The sequence below is a fragment of the Vanellus vanellus genome (assembly GCF_965231255.1).
Source record: "Vanellus vanellus genome assembly, chromosome: 1".
Lineage (NCBI taxonomy): Eukaryota > Metazoa > Chordata > Aves > Charadriiformes > Charadriidae > Vanellus > Vanellus vanellus.
In genome coordinates this window covers 89,942,832-89,955,480 of record NC_138905.1, presented here as the reverse complement: position 1 = coordinate 89,955,480, position 12,649 = coordinate 89,942,832, and the positions used below count along the sequence as shown (strand labels likewise).

The following is a 12,649-nucleotide window of genomic DNA, read 5'->3' as shown; positions in this document are numbered from 1 at the left end:
GCCATGGTGCTGGGCCATGGACACATCTGGGCCAGGACCAGCACTAGTCACTTGCCATGGTTTTTGGGTTTCTGCTTCCCTTTTAGGTGGATTTAATCTAATAAAGCTAAATGTGCTTCTTAGTGCTTTTTCAGAGTCTAGAAAGTCTTCCTGCTGTGCTAAGTGTGCTGCTGAAATGAGTGATTTTAATATGGAAAATCAGAATGTATTGGGGACTTTCTCAAATAGAGGGAGAAGCCCAGAGTGTTTCAGAAAGTCCAAGGAGGTGGAACACATAGGGAGAAAATAATGTGCAATAGCAGGTAGTTATCTGGTTATGAGTAGTGTGACTGCAGTGGGTGTACAGAGGGACTTTAAGGTAGCAGCTCTCAAACTGCCTCTTTCTGTCACCCTGCACCACTCCATGTGGTCAGAGCCATTCCTGAAGATCAGAGGGGTTTGCAGAACTCATTCCCCACAGAAACAAGGGACACAACGAGCTCGCTGTGTAAAAAATGGTCCAAATAGCACCAAGCTGCCTATTGTCTAAATACGTCAAGATCTCCTAATGACTTCTGTAGTCTTCATTAGTTCTTTTTTCTTTCCCTTTTCCCCACCCACTAATGTTTTAGGTGTTCCTCTATCTATCAGACTTGTCCAGGAAGGACCGAAGAATTGTCAGCAAAAAATACAAAATCTATTTCTGGTAAGCAGAAGACAAACTGGTAAGGCCCAAGCTCTGGACCTAGTCTCTGGTTGTGGAGTCTGTCCACATGCCCATCTCCTGAATCACATTTTAGACCCAAGGATGTTCTTTGAGCCAATCTGTTACACATTCAGACCCTGTTCCAGCTAACACCTGCAGATCCCACATACCTCAAATAAGGACATTTGTGAACCAGTGCACACGAGATCCTGGCAATGGATTCTGGTTTGCATAATCACTTTAAAGTATGGTAACAACCAGTGTGCTGGAACATACTGGGGAAGGGGAGAAATTGGCACTCAAACACATGAGCTTGTGGTCCACTTCCTGGTTTGTCTTGTGCCCTTAGCATTTGCTTCCTGTTTGCATTAGCACGTTTGCTCTTCTACTTCAGAAGATCATAACCAGAGGTATAAAGGTCCAGCTGGGAGACCAGGGTCTGTGCCCTTAGGCGTTGAGGTGTACACTTTCATAAGCACTGTGGGGCTCTGTCCCGGGTGGGCACCAATTGTATTGGTGTGTGTAATGTGTAACTGTTGCTATGGTCTCCTCTCTGCAGGAACATCATCACCATTGCAGTGTTTTATGCCCTGCCAGTCATCCAGCTTGTCATCACTTACCAGACGGTGCGTTGGGCTCTGTGTGGCTGTCCACCTTGCTTGGGTCCTCTTGCCTTTAAATGCGCTCTGTGGTTGCATGATGTAAGGATGACAGTCGCAGTGAAAATTGGATCACCCAGGAATTCTGCTCTGAGGCACAGTTTACCTTAGCTGCTCTCTCTGCACCATGTGCTGACTGTTGCTGCTGGCTTGGCTCGCTGAGCTTGCAGTTCTGCTATTTTTGCTTGGGAAGCCGGAGTGCAGCTGTTTTCCTGTTCATCTGATGTCTCATTTGGGGCCTGTTTCATTTTAGAGGCAGGAGGAATCTGCTGTTGTCTTTAAAGGACAACTGAAAGCAAGGAGGGTTTGCTGTGATATGAGTGATTTCTCCTCCCTTCTCCCTGCCCCATCCTTGCTATCCTGCTGTTATTCAGATATCTGCAAGCAGATCCATTAGTGGTGAGGTTGAGAGTGCACAATGTGTTTCCTCTGAAGACTGTTGTCAGGTTTGCGGCCTGTGGCAACATCTTGTCCCCCACCTAAAAGCTTCACTTGCAGATGTTGGTACTGCCCTGTGCCAGTGCTAGAGCTAGGCTGTGTCCTGGTACACCTTGTGTACATGCAGTGTTTGCATGCAGCAAACCCCCCAGAACTGAGATGATTTGCTAACATCAGGTCTCCCACCTCCTCTCTGTCCAGGTAGTGAATGTGACAGGCAATCAGGACATCTGCTACTACAACTTTCTGTGTGCTCATCCCCTTGGGGTGCTGAGGTGAGTGAGCTCTGCGGTCACTGCATTATTGTCTCATGCCTCCTGAGTGTTCATGCTGTGCCTAGGTCAGGATTTTATTCTTGCCAGGCTCAGAGTAACTGTGTTGATCATACCACTGAGAGTTTAGGACTCAGCTCTCTGTTTCGCTCAGCAGTGGCTTTCTGTTGCAGAGTCACATGCACCTGGGAACTTATGGTATCTCTCTTCCTCCAGCAAACCTACTACTCAGCAATGAAGGGCTCCCATGCTCTTTTTGACACTTTCACTTGTATCAAAGGAGCAGCAGCTCTGCAAAGAAGTTCAAATTAGTCCTTTCAGTGTAGCATTTTTCTGAACTAAAATGGGAGTGCAAAGAAAGCCCAGAGTTGGGAATCTTGCAGAGAAAGTGTTAAATCCACTGGGGCATAGAGTTGAACTATTTAATCTGGAATTGTCATCTAGGATGTAAAACTGGCAGATGTTTGGCAGCTGCCAAGGTGGAGGATGTGGGGCATGGGAGGGTGTAAACTGGATTCAGCTTATTGTGGCCTGTGATTCAGTCTCCAGCTGTGCTGTCCTTGACTTAGACATTTTCCCCTGCAGTGCCTTCAACAACATCCTCAGCAATGTGGGCCACATGCTGCTGGGCTTTCTCTTCCTCCTTATTGTCTTGCGCAGAGACATTCTCCACCGTCGAGCCATGGAAATGAAAGATGTCTATACCCTGGTAGGAAACTCGGTTGCATGGGGCTGGATCAAGGGGAGGGAAGGACAAGAAGAATTTGAAAGCCAGTGAGACATAGTGGGTTTCCATTTTCCTTCCTTGCCAGAGGATCAGATCTTCCTCTTTTTCCTCCCCTGAAAAAGGATGTAGGTGGGACATTTAAGTTCTTGCATACCCAGCCTGGGCTTGCAAAGACAGGGAGATGAGTAGAGGCATGAATCCTTTGGCTGCAGCTTTTCTTCCTGTGCTTGCTGTGGAAGAATTGGGATGGATGAGCTGGGTGGGAGCATGTCTGGATCCCTACCTTGACCCATGTTATGAGGAAACAGGCAGTAAGAAGTATCTGCTTTCTAGAAAGGATAGAAGGAAGTTCCTGTGGACAAAGTGCTAGACATAAGTTTGTAATGGGGCTTGTGAAAAGTGCAGCCTGGTAATTAGTATCCTGCTCCATGAATGTTTGTTGCTGAAACCTCTTTTGGGGAGGAGTGGGGGTGGCGGTGTGTGGAAAGTCCTGAGACACTTTTGTTTATTGCAAAGTTTGATTTGTCTTATACAATCAAGAATTCCTTCTTGGCACTCTTGTTAGCAAGAGGGAATAGAGCTATCTATGATAACTCAGAAGAATTTGGTTGCCTCTAGCTCTGGCGCAGAGCTGCTTGTAGCCAGAGCCTCTGCAGTCTCTTCGGTAACTCCTGGGAGAGGATGGAGGAAATCTGCAGTCCTGTGGGCAGTGGTGCTGGTGGTTTCTGGAGACAGCTCTGTTTTCACTGGCTTGGTAGCAAGTAAAGGCCTTAGCAGTTTTAAGGGTCTGCTGCTTATGGATTTTCAGACGAGATCTCAGCCAGATCCACAGTGGTGACTGAAGGACATGTGTAGGAGTGAGGAGGGATGAAGTGATGGAGAATGGAAACTCGCTTGTCATCAGGACAGTGGGGGTATTTACTATACAGCTCTGCTCTCTTCCAGGACTATGGGATCCCAAAGCATTTTGGTCTCTTTTATGCTATGGGTATTGCTCTGATGATGGAAGGGGTGCTCAGTGCCTGTTACCACGTCTGCCCTAATTACTCCAATTTTCAGTTTGGTAAGCTGAGTTGCCTTTCTCATTTTGAGCTGAAGGTAGGATTTGCCATGTTCTGTCTGCTGCTGAGCTGCTCGCATTTCTCATCCTTCTACCCCTGCAAACCTCCCTGGAATCTGCCTGTTCCAGGGCTCAGTCAGGAGGCAGTGAGGCTTTGGGTGCTGTGGACTAACACACTTCAGCCTCCTCTCCAGACCTTGGGGGTCCTTGGGGCTCCATATGAACACAGGAAAAGACTTTTTTTTTTTTTTTTTTTTTTTTTTTTTTTTTTTTTTTACTTTGAGGGAGGTCAAATACTGAACAGGTTGCCCAGAGAGGTTGCGAAGTCTTCTTCTGTGGAGATATTCAAAGCTTGACTGGACACAGTCCTGGACAACCCTCTGATAGCTGACCCTGCTTGAGCAGGGGGTGTTGGACTAGACAACCTCCAGAGGTCCCTTCTAACCTCAACCATTTTGTGATTCTCTGCCTGTTTCTGCATTGGGCACTTATTTTCTGAGCCCCTTGGGATTTTGTTGCCCCAGAGCATGGTAGATGTGCTGCAAGATGGCAAAGCACAAAGTGCTGCACAACATAGTGCAGCATCAGGGATTTGTGCCTGCTGGCCTTGGTTTTGGCCCTGCTGCTGCACTTCTTTATATGCCCTCAGAGCAGCTTTCTCAGCCTACTGGCGATACCTGTTTTCACTGTTTCTGTTGTGCTCCCTCCACAGACACCTCCTTCATGTACATGATCGCTGGACTGTGCATGCTCAAGCTCTACCAGACCCGCCACCCAGACATCAATGCCAGCGCCTATTCTGCCTATGCCTCGTTTGCTGTGGTCATCTGTCTGGCCGTCCTTGGAGTGGTATGGCTCCCTCTTGCCTACCTGCTTCTCTGGGAAGGAGATGGAAACAAAGCTGGGAATGTAGCTTAAGTGGCCAATGACTGGGGAGAGTAGCAGGGTAGGATAAGAGCGTGTTAAGCAGCTGCTAGTGTTTGAATTCCCAGTACTCTTGGGTTTTCCTCTTCCCTTCTCCTCGGCTTGCAGGGAGGGGAAGAGCACAGCAGTTTTCTCTAGGTGGGCTCCTTTTTGGGCTTTGCTCACCACATGCCCTCCTTCTCAAGAAGAGAAATTTATGCATCCAGGTGTCTGTGTCTAATTATGCAGCTGGTCTCCTGTGGGGTGGCTCACCTTGGAGGAGGGGGATGAGGCTGGCTGAGCTTCCAAGACAAGTATCCTCTACCTAATTGCTTGTGCCTCTTTCTCCTCTTTGGAAAACTCTGTGCTGCTGGGCACAGCTCCTGCAGTTTGCCTTTGTGTCTGTGGAGAGGTGCAGGGCTAGAAGAGTGGCTCGGGGGCTCCCAGGCAAGTTTCTGGAGTACCTGCCTATAGAAGGGCACTGGAACAGAAGGAGTCACCAGAATTGCTCTTGTGCAGCAGTAGTCACTGAGAGGTCATACTGGTACAGAGCTTTGTCCATTTGCTCATAGCATTGCTCGTACTGAGCTAGACTTGCCTGACAGCCCAGCCTGTGCTTTACTTTGGAGGTCTCTGCCTCTTTTCTTTTGAAGAACTCCTCTTCATTTAGCAGTAACCAGGCAAAATCCATTGAATTCTTGCTTTGAACTGGCAGCTAGATCCCAGTGGGCTGTCAGCCCCTAACTACCACACATAATGTAGAATAACAATTGATTCTGCAAAGGCCTCCTGGTAGGATACTGTGAGATAAGGCATGCAGGAGCAGCTGGTGAACTTGGGACTTTTCAATAATCTCTTGATAGCTGTGGTAAATCTGCATACCCAGGTTCAAAACACTGGGGTTTTATTATGGGATGCTGTATCTTTTATTGTGGGATGCTTTGAAGCTGTTCAGCGGGGCTTATAAGCTGCATATCTCCCTTGTTCCATTCATGTAGAGGTGGCTTTTCTGCTTGCTTTCCCCCACACACACAAAAGAAAAAGTTCAGGCAAGTGGGGTGCCCCAGGGGAGGGTAGTGCGTGGTCACAGCCTGATGGCAAATCAGAGTTTCTGGACTCCTTAATGTGTAACTGGAAAAATAAGGTTTTAATATAGCATTAACCTGCATTTGTAGGTCACTTCCAGTCCTTAAATAAAGTGTACAATAGGAGCAATTGCCTGCAGAGCAGTTTTGTCCTTTTTGGTCTACTACAGCGCACTTGTTAAAGTAACGGTTGGTTCCCTGACTGCCTTTGTAAAAATCCAACTCCTGGCCAGACAGCTGCTGCCCAGCTCTGCAGAGAGTGCTTTCTCGGCATGGGGAGTCTCTGTGTTTCTGCTCCCTGGTCCAGCTGCTGTCTTTCCAAGCTGCCATCCTTGTCTGAAGGGGCATTCAGAAAGAATGGTTTCCTCTCCAGAATGCTGAACTCCTTTTGCTTCTCTGGACTTTCTGGATTTATAGATCTGTTTTCAGGTTGGAAAATTCAGGGGTTTCTCTTCCATGTTCAGGGAGGTTGTCTAATGTCCATGGTGATATAGGACAGGAGAGGATTAGCCTGCTGATAACAGGTCTCAGTTTGCTTTTAATATGTCTTTGTTTCAGGTGTTTGGGAAAAATGACATGTGGTTTTGGGTTATTTTCTCAATGATCCATGTTTTGGCCTCGCTGGCTCTCAGCACCCAGATCTACTACATGGGCCGCTTCAAGATCGGTAAGTGCTGTGACTGAACAATCTTGGTCTAAGGTGTGCAGGTGCCTCCTGTTCTTACCTGCATGAGTCATCTATGCAGCACATCTGTGAGCACAGTCCCGTGGCCTGTGCTTGTGTTCTGGGTTATCCTGTCCTCTCATCCATCTCTTCCTGGCCTCTGAAGTCCTGCTGCTGCTGCTTCACAGATGCATGGGAGTCAGCAGGACCTGGCTGCTCTGTGGTGGCAGAGAAGCTGAGCTCTGATGGAGCCTGCCCTTACAGCTACAGCTCTCCCTAGAGCTGTGCTCAGAGCTACATAAAACCCCATCATGGGTTGAGGGGGGAGAGGGTCTGGTGGGGAACCTGGTTCTTGTGCTCTGCTTACAAACATATTTCTCCTTCCTGTCCTGCTCCTGTCTGCCTCAGATGGCCCTGACTCAGGTAACTGTCAGCAGCTCTCGTTTTTCTCTGTTGAACTGATAGAGTGGCAGTATAGTAGCTGGGGATGCATGGATGTGTGTGGGGAGGAAGGCTCGTGTGCCACCTGGGGTTGGTTATTGAGAAGTGAAGTCAGTTTGCTGGTGGCACTGCCAGTCCCCTTCCTTGGTAGGAGGGGGTTCCATAGCACAGGAGAGCTCCGATCTTGGCACAGGAGCCTTTTCAAGCTCCACATTTGTTGAAGAGGGGTGTTTGTGTGCATGCATGTCTGTCCATGCCCACTGCCACTGATGGCTCTCCAGTGAAGCTTCTGCAATGATTTTGAGAGCAGAAGTGTCTTGAGTGTGCTCTGCTTCTCTAAACCCCTCTAAGGGCTGAGGGTTGAGTTTCTGCTGTTTCTTCCTTCTGGCAGCTTGTTCTGTGGAAGGTGCTTTTCCCCTTCCTGCACACACATCTGTACTCCAGAGATGTGGTTGCAAAGCCAGCCTGTTTATGCCTACTGTCAGGGCCTATTTGACTTCTGGGCAGTGCCAGTGGCAAGGGGGTGATTTTTTTTTTTTTTAATTATTAATTTTTTTTTAAACCTGCCACTCTGGTCAAATGCCATCCACATCCTGTAGTGGCTGCCCTGCTGCTCAGCACAGACTGCTCCCAAAGGGCAAGAAATGATCGTTGTTGGCACCCTGACCATCCACAGGCTGGGTCCTCTGTTGTCAGCCAGTGGGTATCTACATCTTCCCCCTGTAGGCATTTTGGCACTCACTCTGCTGGCTGTTGTGGCTTTTTCTCCTCTTCTTTGACAGACTTGGGGATATTTCGACGGGCAGCGATGGTGCTGTACACAGACTGTATCCAGCAGTGCAGTCGACCGATGTACATGGTAGGTGATTTCTCATTTCAGCACCTCTCTCAGCACTTTCTAGGCAATGTGCAGTGGAAGAAGGTGTGGCTATGTGAAAAAGTGATGCTCCCTGCCACCTTTCTTTCCCCTCCCCCAAAATGTTTGGGTAAGCTTAGATCTCTGCTGGAGCAGTTTACCCCCAACTCTCAGGCCTCCCCTCATCTCAAGCTTGGTGAATAAAAACATCAGAGCAAAGGCACTATAAGCATGATAGGATTTGCCTTTGCTCTTGCTCTCTAGGGGCGTCTGTTTAAAGGAATGGGTATGAGGCTCTGTGCAGTGCAGCCTCTCTGGGGAAGGCAGTGACTATTTTGGCTCTGTGGCTTAAGCAACAGCTATTGCTATTTCTACAGCACCTCAGGGCAGACAGCAAAAAAATAAGAAACAGTAGCTGTTACCTTGTGTCCTACTGATAACTTTCTTCTTGGCACAGCGTGCTAATTAGGGCTTGAAGCCAAATGAAGTTTTTAACTATGAACATCCTTTTTATTATTTTTTTTATTATTCTTCCATCTCTGAATAAGTGTCAGAACGAGTTTTGCAAGCAAACTTGGTGCACTCAGGCATAAAGTAAGCTCGGCTGGCCTGAAATAACTACATCATGAAAGCAGCTGTAAGCATAAATGCACGTGCCCCACAGATGTAACCCTCTGCCTGCTGTAGCTACAGTGCTTCCCCAGCTAACGATGAGATGGGTTAAAAAAAGGCTCTGTGGATATGTGTGGGATGCTATCCAAAGCTTCCTCTGCTGTCTCTTTCAAGCACATCCTTGCTCTGTGCAATAATTTTTCTGTAAAATGGTGGGAGAGAAGGAATCTAACTAGAAAAACAGTGGAGACAGTCAAAGTATTTTCAGAACCTCCCGAGGCTGATCCTTAAGTGCTGGGCTCATCCTTTTTTAGATGTTTAGTCTCCTTCTTGCAATATTTTCCTCAAATATGTAAGGGCCAGAGTGGTTTTCATCTGGCAAAAGCTCCCAGAGAGCAAACTTCAGAGCCAGACTCAATCCTCACATGATATCCTGAATTTCTGAGGCAAAGGCCTCTTTTTGCATTTCCTTATGCTTTCACATGACCATCAGTGTCTTCTCTTCAGGACAGGATGGTGCTGCTCATTGTTGGAAACCTGGTCAACTGGTCCTTGTAAGTAGTGGGGTGTGGGTGCCTTGCATATTTGTGCGCGTGGGCAGCAGGATTCAGTATTGACACACAGGTGGTCTGAAGTGATGGGGAAGTGCAGCAGTGTCTAAGCAATAGGCCTTTCTGACATGTTTTGGTAAGGAGCTGGATCCGATGAGCGCTGAATGGTAGGCAGATCCATAGGATGCAGTGCAGCACAGCGCTATAGAGCTACGTGAGGCATCCCTAAGCTTTCCAGCTGGTGCTGTCTCATGGCTCGTTTCTGAGCGAGTTTGTGTAGGGCTGGCCTGGTACCGCGGTGCTGCGTTGTGCTGTACACATGCTTCCCACGTAGTTGGGGGGTCTCTGGTGCAGCCAAGGTGCAAGAGACTTGACAGACTCTCGTTAGTCACAGAGCATAGCTCAGCAGTAATCACATGGATGGAGGGATCAGCTTTTGGATGAGACCTAAAACCATTTCCCTAGGCTCTTGCTTTTCACTAAAGCTGCTTCTCAGGGACATGCCTTCTGCTAAATGTGCAGATCTGGGGCCAGCTCCTACTGAGTGAGATGTGTTTGGCTGTGAGTTGGAAGCAACCCACGGCCCTTGCTTGTCCTCTGGGGTCTCCAGTTGCTTTCAGCAGCTGACTATGAGCCAGTTTGCTCTGCTTTGCTTCTCAGCAGGAAGCAGAGGTGAATGGTGTGTTACCTCCAGGGAACTGGGAGACTGTGGCAGCGTTGTTGTGTCCTATGGCCTGGAGGGAGCAGCAGGTGGTGGTCACTTTGGGGATGTACTCTGTCCCCTGTGAAAGAGGCTGTCTAACATCCCTTCTTCTCTCTCTCTCTCTCTCTCTCTCTCAGTGCTATCTTTGGGCTGGTGTATCGGCCCAGAGACTTCGCCTCCTACATACTGGGGATCTTTATCTGTAACCTGTTGCTGTATCTGGCTTTCTACATCATCATGAAGGTAAAGAAGGCAGCTGTGGCTGTCCATGGAGTGCCTGTCTCCAAAGGGGAAGGGGAAGGGCATCTTTTTTGGCTGCAGTTTGGGTTCCTATGGTGCTGCAGAGGGATGTGGAGGAGCCCTTGTGGGGCTCAGGGTGGGACAAGGTTTTGGTGTTGGGGAAGGATGCTGTGTAGCCATCTTGGGGGTGGCTGGTCTGTGTTTCCCTGGGGTGGGCAGGGAAATGCAAATGGTCCAGATGCAGATGCAAATCGTCCAGACTCGCGTGTCAGCCCTATGCATGGCTCTGGCCCCTGGGAAGAACTTGGGCACGTTGTGAGGCTATGTCGCTGTCTGCAGCTCCGCAGCTCTGAGAAGCTCCTGCCCATCCCCCTGTTCTGCATTGTGGCCACAGCAGTGGTGTGGGCAGCCGCCCTCTACTTCTTCTTCCAGACCCTCAGCAGCTGGGAGGTAAAAGTTCCCCTTTCACTGTCCTGTCCATCTCTGTCTCTTGTCATATTTCTTTCCTGTTGTTCATTTTACATAAAAAGTACTCTGGGGAAGAGTCTCGGGTTGCTCATGGTGAGCTGAAAGGGCTTAACTCCTTCAGCAGACTGGGAAGGGAGCACGGGAAGCTGTGGTGAGCCAAAAATGACTGTGCACTCAGAGCTGTGCAGAGACTATCTATGACCCAGGTGATCCGGAGGTCCTCACTAGGGCACAGAGGAGGACCTGAGGACCTGAAAGCAAAACTGGGCAAATCCTGACTGGTGCTGGATGGAAGACTCCTCCCTGGAGCAGATGGCCAATGGAGAATAACCTGCCTGGGGTTGTGGGGCCTCTCCATGGCCTGGCAGGCACTTAAATCCTGGCTGGATGCCTTCTAACAAGATACTGTGTCCATCTCCATGGAAGTGAGTGGCTTGCTGCAGGGTGGTCTGGGGGAAGCTGTGCAGCTTTTGCAATGCAGTACCTCAGATGTGAAGACCAGAGTGATCCCCCTATCCATGGGTTGTGGCCCCAGATCCATCTCCAGGTCTAAGTATGACACTGCATTCCTGCCCTTCTCTCACCACATGTCCAGCCAACACAGCACTTATTCCTGGCTCCCGCATGGAGGGTTAAGACAGGGAGATCTCCAGAGGGTCCAGTGTGGCCAGCCAGGGCCCTGTGTGAGTGGATATCAGGTCCTGACTCCCTTCCTGCTCCCCTAGGAGACTCCAGCAGAGTCCCGGGAAAAGAACCGGCCGTGCATCCTGCTGGGTTTTTTCGATGACCATGATGTCTGGCACTTCCTTTCCGCGGCTGCCTTGTTCTTCTCCTTTCTGGTGAGTCCTGCTGAGCGTCTACTCTGCTGCATGACCTCACCCTCTCCTCTTCCTCCTTGCCGTTCTCTGTCCATGTGGAGCTGTGACTGCCCCAGGAGCCCACAGAAATGCCCCAACACCTCTGCTTGGCTCTGCCTCCAGACATGCTTCACAGTGGGATGCTCCTCGTCAGTGGGATCAGGCTTTTTCCTTTGGCTTGTTCCTCCCTGTGCTTCCTGGCCTCAAATTCCCTCTGGTGCTGTGGGTCACGCAGCTGTTGTGGGGAAGCTGAGGGGCTGCTGGTGGGACCCAACCCTCTCACGGGTTTGTGAGGACCTCCCAGAAAGGGACCCTACTCCCTTTGACCCAAGTGGTTGGGTCACTGGTGTGGAGCTTAGCTCACTCCTGGGCTTTCCATCACATCTATAGCTGACTCCTGTGCACCCCTACTTGGTACCTCTTTTCAGGCCTGATGGTCTGTGTGGTGGCAAAAGTGGAGGCATCCCCTGCGATGGGGTCACAGCATAGTGTTTTGAGGAAGTGGAGTGGGAGACCTTAACCCTAGCTGTGCAACGTGCAGACTGTTTGCAAAGGAGCTGCCTGGCCGCTGCAATGCCTGAGCTGTGGTCAAGCAATTCCTATCCTACTGCCTCCTGGATGGCTCTTCAGAGGCTAGTGACAAGGGACCAGTTTACAAGCAGCATCTCCATCATCGTTGGGGCAAGATTACCTGCTCAAGTCCTTGCAGCACTGTCGGCAGAGCTACCTGTCGGCTGTGCTGCCAGAGTGACTTGTTGGGAGTATTACAGAAACAAAGTTAATCTGGCACATCTATATGGGTTGCTGTTGTGACTCCTGTACATGCTGGAGATGTGGCCCAGGTGGAGACCCCCTGTGATGAGATGCCATCAGGAGCTGGTCATTCTCCACAGCTGTGGGCTGGCCACTGAAACCTGAAGCTGCCTCGTGCCTTCCTCCTCAGGTGCTGCTGACCCTGGATGACGACCTGGACGTGGTGCGCAGGGACAAGATCCCAGTGTTCTGAGTCCCCAGGGGAACAGGGACATCCCAGATTGCTCAGCCAAAGGCACTGAGCCACTGGTATCTGTGGGGAATGAGCCTGCTTCTGTGGCCGACAACCCCGTGGGAGCAGGGGAGCCACATCCCACACCAAGCATGAAGGGGTACTGCGGTAACTGAGGCGGGACCGGGAGGGAAGACTACGTTGCTCCTTTCCCACCGCATCCTCTGGGGCAGGCACAACCCAGCGGCTGAGGCCAGTGCACAGCCCCCTGGCTTGTAGGTGCAGTGGGTGCTGGAGCCAGTGAAGAGGGAGGAAACAGGAGGTGTGTTTGAGACCTTCGCTTCCCTTCCTCCCTGTTGATGTGCTCTGGTTCCTCTCTGGTGAGCGGGCTTGACAAGTGCAATGCAGCTCCTCCTGCATCAGCAGCTGGCACCTGTACCCTG

At 50.0% G+C, this 12,649-nt stretch overlaps 1 protein-coding gene across 1 annotated transcript in view; it reads left to right on the top strand.

Annotated features, from left to right (window-relative positions):
* SIDT1 (SID1 transmembrane family member 1) overlaps positions 1-12,227 on the top strand; it is a gene marked incomplete at both ends in the record, with an annotated part of 51,608 nt that extends 39,381 nt beyond the window's left edge. Inside the window, 13 exons of the mRNA XM_082481970.1 lie at positions 612-685; positions 1,245-1,311; positions 1,984-2,057; positions 2,640-2,763; positions 3,727-3,844; positions 4,554-4,690; positions 6,388-6,496; positions 7,717-7,793; positions 8,910-8,956; positions 9,794-9,899; positions 10,236-10,346; positions 11,090-11,203; positions 12,165-12,227. Of these exons, the coding sequence (XP_082338096.1) occupies positions 612-685; positions 1,245-1,311; positions 1,984-2,057; positions 2,640-2,763; positions 3,727-3,844; positions 4,554-4,690; positions 6,388-6,496; positions 7,717-7,793; positions 8,910-8,956; positions 9,794-9,899; positions 10,236-10,346; positions 11,090-11,203; positions 12,165-12,227 (1,221 nt within the window). The remainder of the gene's footprint in view (positions 1-611; positions 686-1,244; positions 1,312-1,983; positions 2,058-2,639; positions 2,764-3,726; positions 3,845-4,553; positions 4,691-6,387; positions 6,497-7,716; positions 7,794-8,909; positions 8,957-9,793; positions 9,900-10,235; positions 10,347-11,089; positions 11,204-12,164) is intronic.
* Positions 12,228-12,649: the final 422 nt, after the last annotated feature.